This window comes from Ursus maritimus (genome assembly GCF_017311325.1).
Source record: "Ursus maritimus isolate PB19 chromosome X unlocalized genomic scaffold, ASM1731132v1 scaffold_X1, whole genome shotgun sequence".
Lineage (NCBI taxonomy): Eukaryota > Metazoa > Chordata > Mammalia > Carnivora > Ursidae > Ursus > Ursus maritimus.
This window is the reverse complement of record NW_024423319.1, coordinates 37,287,961-37,303,739: the sequence shown is the minus strand read 5'-3', so window position 1 is coordinate 37,303,739 and position 15,779 is coordinate 37,287,961. Positions and strand designations below refer to the sequence as shown.

General features: G+C 43.6%; 1 protein-coding gene across 1 annotated transcript in view; it reads right to left on the bottom strand.

Moving 5' to 3' along the window:
• The window catches only part of DCX (doublecortin), a 73,512-nt gene extending 58,889 nt beyond the window's left edge, over positions 1-14,623 (bottom strand). The window contains exons 1-2 of the mRNA XM_040629024.1: positions 14,260-14,623; positions 5,791-6,131 (exon numbers count right to left, since the gene is read on the bottom strand). Coding sequence (XP_040484958.1) covers positions 5,791-6,131; positions 14,260-14,623 — 705 coding nt within the window. The remainder of the gene's footprint in view (positions 1-5,790; positions 6,132-14,259) is intronic.
• Between the last annotated feature and the right edge of the window lie 1,156 nt (positions 14,624-15,779).

Genomic DNA, 15,779 nt, shown 5'->3' with positions numbered 1-15,779 from the left:
CATGGAGCTAGAAGTACTCTTAAAGGTCATGTACTTATCTCAAAACCTAAGGCCTGGAGAAGAGATGTGATTGACCCCGTATCACATAGTGGAGAACTGAGTGACTACTAGAACTCAGGTCTCTGAATCCCAGTTTAGGGCTCTTTGCATTGGCTGAATGTTGGATATCGACAGACTAGTCAGTGTAAGAGACTGGAATTCTGTGCCAAAGCTTTCAAATGAAATGGCCAAGCCCCAACTCTTCACTGCTCAGAGCCAAGAGCGTCTCATCAACAATAAAACTCTAAGAGGATAAATTACTGAAGAAATAACCAGTTGCCAGGCTACGCTTAGTCCTTTCTTTCCTGAAGGATGGCATATTTGATGTTTGGTTACCCCCATCACAGTCCCTCTTTTAAAGTACAGAATCTACCTCAGTGTGAGACACCTCGAAGTATACACTATATATGGCAAGGTTGTTTGCAAACTGTCTCCTTTCACAGAGCCTGGCCTGGCTTCCCATCTTTGCTCTTTTCCATTTCGGGCTCAAGCCAATCTTCTCAAAACCTGTCTCCAGGAATTGAATCTGTGGAAGGTTGGGGAAGGGGGGATCTTTTGGTAAGACAAACATCACCTTTCCAGCCTTGATTGGCTCAAGAGAAGGTCAGTGGTAAATGATCTCCCTCTTGGGGCATAATTTATGGCCACGTGGCCTTTTCTATTGAGCCCAATGTTGGCTGAAAGGGTCATAACATTAGGAGGAGGGAGAGGTTGGCTCTGGGAGAGCCGGAGGGCAGGGAATATAAGTAAGACCAGATGTGGCTGGAGGGAGCAGAGACGATGGGGGGCAGGGGAGAGAAAAACTGGCTACACAGGCAAAGTAAAGACACATTCACCTTGGGAAATGCACTCAACATTTTCAAGGTTAAATCCAACTTGTCTTCCTGTATTTCCTGTGATTACCTTTGTGCTTGCAGCACCCAGTTATTTAGTAGAGCAAGATGGGCAAGTTTTTTCTGGACTACTTAACAGCCACTCAAACATCCTCTGTGCTCTCATTTTTCCTATTTCATCATCTTATGGTTCAAAACATTTCTTAAAACTCCTGTTCTAGCTTCCAAGGCTATGGGTAATCTTGGAATCAGCTTTAAACCCTTTCATGTTATTCTGAGACCTACAATTCCCGGTCCAAGTAGTTGGTACTAGAAGGACCGAGACCGAGACACGAAATGAATTCATCCAGTTGAAAACTGGCCTAACAAAGCTAACACACATACTAAAGGCCATACTTATCCCTTAGGCATGTGTCTTGAGGCAATGATAAATCTTTGACTGCACAGACCTTGAATGTGGACAAAACCGAAACCAGAGATGCCAATATGTGTAGCATGAATATGGATGGTGTGCGGACCAGCTGCACCCCTGTTTAAGATGCCAAAAAGCTCGGAGTCTATTATTAAAGCTCTGCATCTCTAATGGAGGCATGCTTTGTGCTTTATAGAAATGAATTTAAGGTTAGACTATGGAGCTACTACTACCAAGTGAACCAGAAATTTGGGTTCTAGTTTTTATGTACCCATGATCTTTAAGCATAAATGTGTGGCTTGCTTATAAAAATTAATATTTGGTTAATTTTGTCAACACACTGCAACAACCACTCCAGCTGTCAAAGAATCAAAAGAACAATCTCACTGGAGAGTTCACCAATATGCATCATCATCTAAACCTTCATATCTTCCCTGATCTCCTAGAAATCCCTTACAGCCCACGGGAGTAGCAAGGGCCCTGCCAACTACTCCTTATTTCATTAGCAGCTTCTTACTGAGGTGAGGAATAAATCAGGACCCCTCTGTAGTAATGACGGTTAGTCTCCCTGTCTACACAGACCACAAATATCTCAGAGGCAATGGCTGAGGAAATCTGTCTTCCATACTGGCAAAACTTAAGCCCTAAAAAGATCAAGGGCTCCAAAAGCCATCCAAACAAAATAAAAACAGGGAGAAAGAGACGACAGCCTTGTCTGCAGATTTCCTGTCAATCAGCGTAAGCCAATCAATCAGATGGTACACACAAGGACAGAAGCAACAGTAAATCTGGAATCATCAACTGGGCTGTTTGAACTGATCATTACTCAAACAATGGGGGAGAAAACCACGTAATTTTTGTCTATTGGGGATCCAGTCAGAGCAAGGCCGAAACCAAGTGATGGACTTGATTTCATGATTAAAATGTTCCATAACAAAGAGCCTTGACCATACGTTGTCCTTTCTGCCTGGTGCCACATTGAGCCAAAGACAGACATGGAATATCCAGGCAAGTCCAAGCCATTGCAACACGTGTGCCTTCAGCCCGCACGGAGGAAGGTCATATTCCCAAGCAGTAAGAATACCCACCAGTGATCAAAGCGACTGACAGGTGTTGACATTAGAGCTGTCACCACCAGAATTGGGGAACGGGCTGGGCTCCAAAATTTTGAGTTTGGCTAACTTTCAGTATACTCAGCATCTATTTTGCAATTAGTAGGCTAGTCCCTGTACCCCCAAATTTTGTTATTTAATGTCCTTGCTGTAACCACACAACAATGTTTGATTTGTGGGTTACCCCATGCATACCAATCTTACCAGTGAGGTTAGGGTAGTTAGTTCCTAATCATTCAGCATATTCTGTAAACAACATTTCCTCATGTGCTCTGGAGAATATATATATGTATAGTCCATAAAAAATGTTTGTGGTTAAATAAAATTGGGAAATCCTGGGTCTAAATTAAATGGGTTTCCTTTCTGCAGGACTTCTCAGAACATTTAATGTGCCAACGAGCACTGTGAATCTCTAAGAAGGCATATAATTTGCAGCATTTCACCACATTATTTGACCACAGAACCCTTTTATGAAAAGATGCTGGGGAGCAGGAAATGGGGACAATTTTTAGAATATACTCTGGGAAATGTTGTCTTAAAACTCTGCTCTCCATGACTTCCACTAAGTAACAAATAGGAAGGAGCTCCCCAGGTGGAATGCATATTCCTTTGGAAGCCTCCTATCTTTTCTGATAGAATAAGGAGAGTGTTTGGGGCACTGAGAGCAGAGGGCTTCTCGGGACATCTCAGAACATCTACCTGAGCCATGTGAGAATCTATGTTAGTCCATTCAATCAACAATCATTTATAGAGATTCCACAACATATCAGGAGCTGCGTATTAAAAAAATAAAAGTTAAGACTGCTTTAACTTTGCACGGTGAAGACAGAGAAGTTTAGAGAGATCACATGATATTTGAAACAGGCCTTAAAAGATAACCCCCAGGGGTCCAAGTAGGCAGAAAGAGACATTTTATTTTTTTTAGGGAGGGATGTGGGGCAGAGGGAGGGGAAGAGGGGGAATCTTAAGCAGGTTCCACGCCCAGCACAGAGCCCAACATAGGGCTCTTTCTGAGATCATGACCTGAGCTGAAATCAGGAGTCAGACTTTTAACCGACTGAGCCATCCAGGCACCCCCAGAGGGAGACATTTTAAAGAGAGTGGGCTGTGTAGAAAGGCACACATGCCTGCCAAGGCATTGTTTTGCTCCCCTGAGCACTGTCCCCCAATGTTTCTGTATACTCACTATGTCATACACTGACATTTTGTAATGTGTCCCCCAAAGAAATGGAAGCCAATGCTTGAAGGAATTGGAGATAACATGCTGTTCTGTGTGGCCTGCTGTAGGATGAAAATCCACCTATCACTGGACTGGGAGCTTGCTTACTTAGGAGGTAGGGGTGTCACTTCATTTATCACTAAATGACAAAGTGGTATATCTCCACAAAACGTTGGAAATTCATGCTAAGAATGATGGCGGTACAACTAATGAATTATCAAGCTTTACATCGGAAACCGGGGAGGTACTATATGGTGACTAACATAATATAATAAAAAATCATTTAAAAAAAAAGAATGATGGCGGTAGAGTGGAGGGGAAAGAGCTATCATTTATTGATATGTAGGTAAATTGCCTAGCAATTGTCTCATTTAATGGTGAATTATATGCATACATATTTACATCTTGTGTTTCAATTTATGGAATGCTTTCATATCCATTATTTCTTTGGATCTTCAGGAGAGTCCTGTGAGCCTGAGTAGGGCAGGTGTGATCAGCCCCTTTGTACAGAGAAGCAGGAGGCTTCGGATAGTGAATTGATTAGCCCAAGGTCACATAGTAAGTTGCAATATTAAGACTAGAAACCAAGTCTTCCGATTCCCAGTCTTATGTCTCTGGTTTGTGTTTGTCATGCATTGCTTCAAGAGGCTGAAGGTATAAAGAAGTGGACTTATGCCCAATATTAGGAGAATCTTTCTAAAACTCACAGCTTTTCAACAGTGGAATAGGCTGTCTTATGAAATTAAAATGGTGGTAGAGTATATCCTTGCCACAGGTGGGAGATTAAATGTCATGGCTTCTCAGGTCCCTGTCAATGTTAAGATCCAATGGTCCCAAAATTTCTAGGTTCTATTTCTCCAAGATGAGGTTTCCAGTGATTAAGCCTGTTCCTGGGAAACTCCTATTATGTGCTTGGTCCTCAGGAAAGAGATACTCTTTGAGAGATGCTTGTGAGTTGGGGCTTTTCCCATTGCAGGTAAACTCAATTGCTTTGGTACAACAAACACAGATCACATACAACCAATGCCTCCAGGTGTCGCTCAGATCACAAAATGAGGAACAGATAGAGGTCACAAATTTAGAAAAGTTCCCACATCCGTGAGTTTGAGTTTTACCAGAAATTTAAAATCTGGACACACGCGGTATATATCAGAAATTGCGGGATGAGCCATCGTTCTGCATTTGAACACTCATCAGTCACTCTGATGTATAGTGAGTCTGCTTCTTTAGAATCTATCTAGTTGTTCAAACACCAAAGGTATTTTAAGGGGTAGAAAGTATGGACTGATAATAATCCACAGTTGTCTTCTCTGATGAGGGACCAGGCTTCCCTTTAGAGCCAACAGAACCAACCACTGTTCCAATTCCTTTGGAACGTATTTTGTCACACATTTACAGCTCCCTATGCTCAAGAGAATGGTGCATCTGTCTGATGGAGACGCCTGGCTGCATTCTTTCCCAGATATTAATATAGGTGGCACTTTAGTAGCATAACCAATGACATGAAGAACCTGATTTGGAGAGGAACAGATGGCAGCATCTTTCTTGGGCTAATTTTAGGATCCTGAAATAGTCCCTTTCTCACACAAAACCATCAGTGGAACCAAATTAAGACAGCTATGTCACATGGAAAATGGGGAAAGAAAAAACGTGGTCTAGCGTGAGGCAAAGACAACGAACCAGACACTTCAAGGCTTCCCCTGTATCTGAGTCCTCTCACAGACTATGAGGGGTTACTTCAATCTCTTTTCACCAGAAAGGACGCTGAACACCAACACGAGGCTGCCTAAGAAGAAAGGAGCCAGCAAATCTCTTTTTGAGTCACGTGCATCGAAAGATCAAGGTTGCATCACATAAGAGCTACATTGATATTTGTAAGACTGTGTCGGACCTAGGTTCTAGGTCCTCTGCTTAGCAGATCAGAAAGCTGAGGCTAAGTGACCATCCGACTTGATAAGATGGAAGCAGATTGAATTTCAAAGCCTCAGATGTCTGGTCCGTTGCCTGGTCTGCCGAAAAGACCTTTCTTCCCAGTGAGACCGAAAATCTCAGGTAGGGATGATGAGAGGTGGAGGGAGAGTCCTCCAACCAGAAATGATGCCTGAGGCACAGGGTGGGCATCCAGGTATTTGGAACAACTGAGAAGAAGAGTACTTTGAAAAAAAAAGTACTGACCTGTTTTCCATCCAGAGTGTAGAGTTTTTTGACAACCCCGGTCTCCAGCTTGATGGCTTCAGTGATATCAGTGAGGACTTGCTCAAAAGAGTGGGCTGTCTTCTTGTTCAGAAGCACACGTACGGCCTTCCGAGGCTTCACGCCACTGCGGATGATGGTCACCAGCTTGGGGCGCACAAAGTCCTTGTTCTCTCTGGCCTGGGCACTATTGCTGCTAGCCAGGGACTGGGGGGCTTTCATATTGGCTGATGTCTTCACATTGACAGACCAGTTGGGATTGACGTTCTTGGTGTACTCCACCTTTTTAAAGAAGTTGTCTGAGGAACAAACATAGCTTTCCCCTAAGGGAAGAAATAAGAAGTCATTAGTTGAATAGCAGATATATGGACTATTCTAACCAAACTAACGCACACTGACCTTGGAGTCGGACTTTTGGAGATATGGTGATAATAACCAGCTGTAGGCTCAATTTCTAATTGGGCTCTCTCTCTAACAACTCAGCTCATTCAAATTCAAGGGCAAGTCATCAGCAAAACATTCTTCATTATAATGGCATACCTAAGTTGACAAATCCTATAAAGTTAAGGGTTTCAAGGACAATGAACACATCTAAATATAATCTAACAAGCCGGGTTCTCAAGCTTCATAGGATTTTACTGCAATTGAAATACCTATGTCAATTTCTCGGATGTTTGTTAATATCTAGGGGGCATTACTGGAGTGTTTTTAACATGTCTCTGTTTCTTAATGTTCCTGTCCTGTTTCTGAACTCACAGCCCCATTCCATGGTTATAGTATAAACCAAGGAGAACTTTCACAATGAATACAGTTTAATCCAAGTTAAAGTGACCCAAGTGTCCTTGCATATTGGGCATAGAGTACATACTTGTCAAGAAGCCAGATTGTCCTTTGCACAGAGTATATGGCTAGCAGTAGATTACTGAAATGTGAAATGTGGGTGTTGAATGTGTGTGTGTGTGTGTGTGTGTGTGTGTGTAGTTGTGTCTTCTATTGCTCACCCCCACACCCAAGTGGAAAAACTATCTAAATAACAACATGCACACACACACACACATACACACACACACATACTGTTGCTTGTGTTTGCAAATCTAGCCGTTCCTTGAGAAATACTTTGCCTTGTTTCCACCACCCACCCCTCATCTTTCCATTTTCCTAAACGCTACACACTCGATCTGTGTGTTCAAGGCCATCTTCTCCAAGGCTCACCCTTGGCTGCCACAAGTAATGAGGTGGAGATGTGAGAATACATCATACAGCCAGATTTATAGATTGGAGGAATCTAGCATAATTTTCACATTTACCTTGGGCTAGAGGAAATGACTAATGCAGCGGAAGAAACACGGGGGCCAGAGGCAAGGGGCAGCGGGTGGGGGGGATTAGACACCTGGGACTAGAAGCTGGAGAAAAGAGGAAGAGAGGTAGTCTCAGCCTGGGGGGGAGAGTATTGGAAAAGGCTGCATTTGTTGCGTAAAACATATTAGCCTCAAGGTATACAGAAGTTCATCCGGAGGTCGAGCTGCAGAAAACTAGAGTGAGTTAATCAGGCTTAACTCATCAGTAATAACTCTAAAGAAATAAGTAAGTCAACCCTGGCCAGGGCAAAGAAAGCATTAAACACAATTATAGTCTGATGGCTCTTCCTTTGGTCTCAGCAGGAGAACCATGCAGGGACTTTCAGAAACACCGGTTGATAATTCACTCTTTTTGCAAATATTGATTGTTTTGCTGTAGCATCAAATCCTTTAAGTCGTGTTAATTAATAAATTTCTCAGTGCGGAGAGAAGATTCAGGCAGATTCTCAAGGACACTTTTGAGGACATTTATGCGTATGTGTGAAGGGGAAGGGTGAGGGGCTTCCAACACTGCCCTGAGTCCCAGAGGCTGTTAGTCTTCTGTCTTGACAGGGGGACGAGGAGACAGTTTGTAGGTGAACATGGGCATCTTCTCCCACTCGGTACACACGCGCACACACACACAAAGACCCCCAGGATGGAGTAGTCAAAGAACTCAACCAAAAGAATCCTTAATTTCTCTGGCTCCCTTGCTGGCTAATCCAACCTAACCCAAGTGATTAGAGGCTAGGGTCTTTAGTTTGTGACTTCAAAGGGTGAAGGAGCCCTTTCAATTCCCCCATCTAGTCAGAGCCAATATCCCCCACAGCCTAGAGATGACCCCTCGCCTTAGCACTCCACCAGATTCACGGGTATCTTCCAAGAGGTTAGTGCCTTTGAGTCAGATGTTTTACAGAACTTGTCAAGTACTTTAAAACTCTGACAACTGGTGGTGTAGAAATGTGTGAGGCTATATATTTATGATTTCACTCATCTACAGTCTCCCCTGGAGAGTCAGCTGTGTAGCCCTATTAGGACTCTGGACTTATTTTGCTCCCATGTCTTAAACCTCTTAAGCCTCTGAACTATGAGTATGATTAACCACCCCCAGATGAAAATGAACATGATGGTAGACAGCTATAGTATCATATGGCACCAAGAACTTTCCAGAGGGCCCAGCTCTCGGCCAAATCTATGTTGAGCACCTTCCAACAGTACATTTTAGTCTCTCCACTCTCTCCTTTTGGCCCCAATATGGAGCAATGGAAAAAGAACAGCTGATGTGATGTCAGTCAGAATGGGGTCTCCGATACCTAGTTGTGTGTCCTTGGGCAAGTTACCTAACCTCCCTTGGCTTCAGTTGCTTGTCTGCGAAGTGGGAATGATAGTAACAGTACCTACCTCATAAGGTTGGAGTGAGGCACAAATCAGATGGTGGATATAAAGTGCTGAGCCCAGAGCCTGATGCATGCTAAGCACTTAATAAGTTCCACCTCTCGTTATCATTAAAGCCCTAATCTGAAGAAACAGAGAGGGAACAAGAAGGAAAGAGCAAAGAGGAAAGGAGGAAGAAAGGACTGAGAGAAAGGAAAGGAAATGAAAGGAGCGAAATGAAAAGAGAAGGAACAAAAGCCCAAGGAAAGAAAAAAGAAAGAAGCAAGGGCAGCCATCTTGGAACTGAGCTATGATCGTTACATAACATGACCACTGCGCAGGTCTCATGCCTTAAAGATAACGATTTCCTGCTGGTTAAGAGGTGTCCAGTTGCTGAAAATGCCACACGCAGGAGCTCTATGGTTAACACCCAGCGAAGCCACTTGCTGCCCCTGCTGATGCACACTGAGGGCAAGATATTTTGTAAGACTTTATTTTTTCTATGGCAGTCCTAGGTTCACAGAAAAATTAAGGGGGAAGGTACAGAGATTTCCCACACAACCCCTGTCCCCACACATGCATAGCCACCCCCGTAAAAAAACATCCCCTACCAGAGGGCAGGATATTTATGATGGTTGAGGGCGGCAGCTTGGGGAGTCAGACAGACCTGAATTCCAGTCCCAATCAGGCCTTTATGAGCGGTGTGACCTCAGGCAAATCACTTAATCTCTGAGTCTCAGCTTCTCCATCTATAAATTGAAGGTATTACACTAGGCGACATCTCAGTCCCCTTCCAGCCCTAAAGGTCTATAAGAAGGAATTTGCTTCTCTTTTCCATCCCCACAAAGCTGTAGGAGGTAAAGTTGTTATGGTCATTAAATGTTAAAGAAATAGGGGCCCACTACTGAGGACTCTCCACTTGTACTACTGGAAAGACATCAAACGTGTTACTTCTTTAGACCAAGGCTTCCTCGTTCTGATTTTGCAAACCTCTGCAGTGTCCGCTGCCAGAGCTCGGTGCTTCCTGCACGCCCAGCTGCCTGGCACTTGGAGCTGGATGAGGTGTGTTGCACCTTTACACAGCTGGGTTCCCACCCTGCCGCAGCTTCCAGGGGCCATTTCCCACCCATTGAGAGTCTAGAAGGCAAGCTAGCTTCAGAGCCAAGGAAGGTGACAATTTGCTGGAACTGACAACCTGCTTCAGGATGAGGAGGTAAGGAAATGAAGTCATGGAAGCACAGCTGAAAGGGCAGGAAGGGAGCAAGCTGCGGGCTCCAGATGATCTAATGTCTACCTCCCTTCACTTTCAGGAGGACCCCATTTTCAAAAACATTAAGTGCATTCATGTTTCCTCAGCGCAGAAACACTTCTGCCTGGGCTTTCTCCTCTTTGCCAGAGCTTCCTCACTCAAGATGGAAAATATTAAATGATACTTTATTGTATCATCACATCTATTAATGATGCATCTGTCTCCCAGGTATCTTTAAATGCTTCTCTTTGGCGATGTGCCTGCTTTAATAGCTAGAGGATAAATTAGTGAGAAAGTGGTTTCATCTCATCTCATCTCAAATGAGCTATGGCAAAGGAACGGGATCATAACTAGGGTCGCCATTCAACTCAGATTTTCCAACAAGACTGTCCCAATTGGAAATATTCTGTCCTGTGGTCCACGTAATAATGCTCAAAACAATAGCCCTAAGATTGATCTGGGTACTCACAAACAAGGAAGTGTGGACAGGAATTGGGCAGGAAGGGAAGGAGAATGACTTAGTGATGGAAGACTAAGCAAGACAAAAGGAAAAGTCAGTGGTGGGTTTCATTCATTGACCCACTGGGAATATGACTAATACATATATAACCACAGCCTTCATGGCTTTGCCAAGACTCTTTGTGTAACCAAGGAGTGTGGGAAAGCTGACATAAATAAACCTATTTGGGCCCAAAACATTCCCCTTGTGACTTTCAGTATCTAGCAGACAGGAGACTAGAGGTATTAGACAAGGAGTATCACAGGCCAGAGTGATTTTTTTTCTATTTCATTTTCTTTTAGTCTAAATATTTAACAACGTGGCCATTTGGAAATAGTATGTTCTATGCTCCATCATTCCTTTAAGATCTACAAAACAAAAAAGCAAACACAAGAACAAGGCCTTCTGCACTCCTAGGAACTCCCACCACTGTAGTTATCTGAAAGGGACCATCAAGATCACCTAATCTGGTATTTCTCAAGTGTAAGTGCTCATAAGAATCACCTGGGAAGATTTATAAAAAGACAGATTCTGGCTCCCTAGCCTTAGAGATTCTGATTCCATAGATCAGGGGTGTGACCTAGGAATTGATATTTTCCCAAATCTCTGAAAGTTTCTGAAAGGCAATCAGGTTTGGGAACTTCTGGCCATCCCAATCCCTCGCTAGCATCATCATTATCATATTACTTTTTTTTTACATCATTAACAATAATACCTTGTAGCTGTAGTTTTACCTTGTCAATGGGTTTTTATATCTATTATCTCATTATATCCTCCCAACCACCCTGACAGATAAAGAAAGCAGGTGTTACTAGTCTCTTTCTACAGATAAGAATATTACAACAGAGACTCAAGGTGTTCCATGCATGCACTGGAATGTTATTCCTCCATAAAAGGGAACAAAGTGCCGATACAAAGTACAACACAGATAACCCTTCAAAACATTTTTCTAAGGGAAAGAAGCCAGTCACAAAAGACCACACTGTGTATGATTCAGTTTATATAAAACTTCCATAATAGGCAAATCTGTAGAGACATAAAGTAGGTAAGCTGTTGCCTAGGGTTGGAGACAATGAGGGAAATGGGCAGTGATAGTCAATTGGTACAGGGTTCCTTTTGGGGATGAATAAAATGACCTAATATTAGATTATGATGCTAGTTGTACCACTTGATAAATTTTCTAAAAATCATTGAATTGTACACTTCAATGGGTGATATTTACATTATGCAAATTACACCTTAAAAGGGTTGTTTTCTTCAAACGTGCTGTTTTAAAAAAAAGAAGGTTATTCACAGAGATGATAAGGACAGACCTATGGTCATGTGGCTAACCAGCTATAAACGAGGACAACTCAACAGTCATAGATACCCTTTACTGAGTGTTACTGTATGCCAGAAATAATAGTAAATACTTCATACTCATTGTCTTATTGAATCCTCAAAGCAATTATTCCCACTTTACGGATGAAAACCTGAGACTCGGGGAGTCTAAACGGTTTCCCCCAAGGTCACACGAGCTAGCAGGTGGCAGATCTTGGATTGGCAACAAATCCCATTCCAAAGACTTCTTTTCCTGTGATAACCTTCTGCCTCTATGACTAGAACCCACTGCCTCTTACTCTTCACCAGGGCTCTTTCCAAACTTCTCCAGTGTGAAGTCTTTTGGAGAGCAATGTGTATGAATGTTTTTAATCTTTCAGGCAACCTCTTCCAATGGTGAACAAAGTGAGGGACTTCTGTCCTTCATTCCTAGAAAAGTCATTCCAAAGGACAAAACAGGAGAGAAAAGACCTTTTTCCTCTTTATCTGCCTTATCTCAGTGCCCTTTCCCATCTGACTCGGCAGAAGTGGGAAGATTGGTCACTTTCCTCAACACTATCCTAGAGATACCCCAGAATTTCCTTGACTGCATGGGCAGTACTCAGGACTGGGAGGGGCTTGAGGCCCACTGCAGCTTGTGGTTGTAGATGGTATATGAATAAATGCAACTGAAACTTATTTACATTCTGCATAACCCAGGAAGTACCACCATGCACCCAGGGGAGGAATCCAATCTAGCAGGACTCAAAAGGGTCAGGAGAAAGAGTGCAGTCTTCAAAATTACATTTATTATCTATGTTGAACTGAGATTATCACAAAACACACACACACACACACACACACACACACACACACACACACACACATATCCAGGAAGAAAAATCAATATCAAGGGCTTGTCCTTGAGCAAGGTATGTTAAAAAATGGACTTGTGGGGGGAAATGTGTGCATGATACTTCTCTTATATCAGACACAAGAACATTCTAATTCTTACTCCGAATACAATGTCCCCGGGCCCAGAATTCTGTCCTGTCATCTGTCACGCTCTTTAAAAAATCACAGCTAGGGGAAATGAGGACACACTGGGTGATTCAAGGTGCTTTGTTTGTGACAATTATTACAGAGACACCCCTCAAATTCACCCGAGATATGGATTTCACGGTGACGAAAGACACACACCCTATCAATTACTCTGTTGGACAGCTCCCTCAATCTCACTCCAAGTCCATCCAGTTTGCCCTGACTCTCCTTCAAGACATGGGCTAGGATAGTCAATCCTTCAATGTGCAGAAAAAGCCTAGGATTAACCTCTGCCTGGCCATCCAGCACTCAATTCAATAGTCTAAGCCTTCTCAGCGTTGTTTTTCAAGGTCAGCTATGTGGAAAAACCTCAGGCTTGAGCCCTGAGACGCAGATCCTGTAGCCATAAGGACACTGTCACTTATAAGTAACTGGCCCCAAATCACTTGACCTGACTTGAGAAACAGCAGCTAAGTGTGAGAACGTGGTCTCGTGCAAGGGAAGCCCTCATGCTCCTTTGTCTAAGAGCACAAGAAACCTAGAAGCAGTGAAGTGGAGGCAGGGCACTCCCACACCAAGTCATTTAATGTGCTGATTCCCGTTCCCTGTGGGCTGTTTCATAATTTGCTTTCCTGAGAGATCTGCCTGCTCTAAACTCACCTGTGCTCAGGGAATGGAAGGGGGGAGGAGGGAGGGCTAGAGAGTCAGGGAGAGGTCTGGGGGAGGGCCATTTGCCTTATCAGTTGGTTACATGTCATAGCCACTTGAGAGTGGGCATAGGGAGGCATCCACAATATGACTGACTTGACAAAGTAAAATACTAAGCACGTGTCCCAAGATCTATTTTCTAAATAACCACAAAAAAGGCATTGTGGACGAGCGGGCTTTGGTAAGAGCTGAGACTTTCCTTATATTTGAATGGGTACACAGGTTGTTGGGTTTTCAACAACCTTGTCATAACATTCAGTTGTAATACCAAAGTCTAGAGAGGCTTTAAAGGGATTTAGGTACAGTGAGTCTGTTCCTATTCTAATAGGAAGAGTCTTTATTAAAATACCAGACATACCTCCAGCTTCCTTTGGTATTTCTCTCAATGACCTCAGCCTTAGGGACACACCCTGGAGTGGGCTTTTTAGAAGCGACAGCTGAGCAGTGACCACTTACCTAAAAGTATAGTCCTTCGTGAATATGACCAGGAAGTCCTGCTTTTAAGGGGCATATGTCCAGGCGTTGCCATGCACAAATAGTCTCTCAGCAGTTCAAAGGATATTTGGCTATCTTTCTGTGAACCCAACCAAAGTTCCTTCCTCATTTTGCAGCCCTAATGAGTTCGTGGTCTGCCTCAGTAATGCTACTTAGAATGAATTATGAACAAGATCTAGAGAAAGTGACACAATTCAGATGTTCCTTTGTACACCCTGGCAGACAAGCACAATGCATTGTCACCACCATCCATGCTCCAACGCCAGCAGAAACTGAAGGCCATGAAAGATAATGGCTAATGGCCCCATCACTGCCTATAGACTCAGCAGTCGCAGCATCAAGCTGGTGCTCTGACAAATCGATCCCCGAATTTTTTTCAGGGTACTCCAAGAAATGTAAGCACAGCCAAGGGTGCCACCCCCCACCAGGAGCCACCACCCTTACATTACCTTCCTCCAGTTCATCCATGCTTCCGATTTTCCTGGATCCATCAATGGTGTAAATGTAACGCACTCCCTGAGGCAGGTTGATGTTGTCAGACAGAGATCGCGTCAGGTCAGCCAGCAAGGCGTCGAAGCTGCGAAAACGGTCAGAGGACACAGCGTACACAATCCCCTTGAAGTAGCGGTCCCCATTGCGGTAGAAACGTACCTTCTTGGCTTTCTTCTCATTGCTCAGTGCCTGCAAGGTTCTGGTTCGGTAGAAGCTACAATGGGCGCTGTGAGTGGGGCTAGGCAGCCCATTCATTCGTGAGCCTCGCATGTTCCTGGATGTCTTATCTCTTTCGTCAAAATGTCCAAAATCAAGTTCCATATTTTGGTGGAACCTCAGTGACCTGAGTGTTGGACAAAGGGGGTGAAAAGAGGCAAAGAAAAAAGGGGAGGGGGAAAAAAAGAAAGGAATTCAAATATTAGCCAGATCCAGTTCTGCAATCTGCTGCTTGTAAAAGGAACTGGTTGCAAAAAGCCCGTGACCCATCTGCTGCTTGCCCCTGACCTGCAGGAATATTGATCTTAATAGAGAAGAAGGAGGGGCCGGGGGATGCTGGTGGTGGTGGGGGGTTGGGATGAGAGATAGGGAGGGAGGCACTCTGGGCACTGTTCCAAACAGGGGAGAGGGAGGGATTTTGAAATCGCTTGAAATCCTGGGACTTATTGACAGTGGCTCCTATCAAATTGTAACTTCGGGCTAAATACATTAAACTGGCATCTGTTCCCTCACACATGCCCACATGACTAACAGTTGTAAATGAATCCATAGCCTGACAAAATCCCCTTGAAGAGAATAGAAGGCGCTGGCTGAGGTTAGCATCTCCAGTTTAGGAAGCAATCTTTGTGCCTTAGTAAAATGACTACGGAGGGGAAGGTTTTTCATTTTATTCCAAACCCCCTCTCCTACTCTAACGTGTGCACCCCCTCCCTGCCCCCCAGAATAAACCGGGATTCTCCTTTAAAGGGACAGCCTCCAGGGAATAGCTAGTGTCTTTGTGCTATTCATCAGACCCTTTCCCCACCAAGCTGGTGCAGCTATCCGACATTCATAAGAAATAAGCTGGAAAAAAAGGGATTAGAAAAATCAGTTATTTAACAAGTTATTAGCTCTGCTTTCCCCCTGGTACCATTTGGTCACAAAATCCCTTTCTTTTCTTTTCTTTTCTTTTCTTTTCTTTTCTTTTCTTTCTTTTTCTTTCTTTTTTTATATGTGCTCTATCCCTCCCCAACAAGGCAGCCCCACCTCTTAATGGAATAATTTAATTGTTGAAAGATTCCCAAATGAGTCCCTGGAAAGCATATGGGACCTTTTCGAAACAAGCACACCTTTCATTGTTCTGGATTTCTACCCTGACTGAAGGAGCATTTTGCCCCTCACAGCAACAATTCACCCCCAAACTTGTCTATTGCCCAGGTGCATTAGCTGAGGTGAAATATGGTCATTTGTCAGATTTGCTTTTTCCCCTTCTGCTGAACCA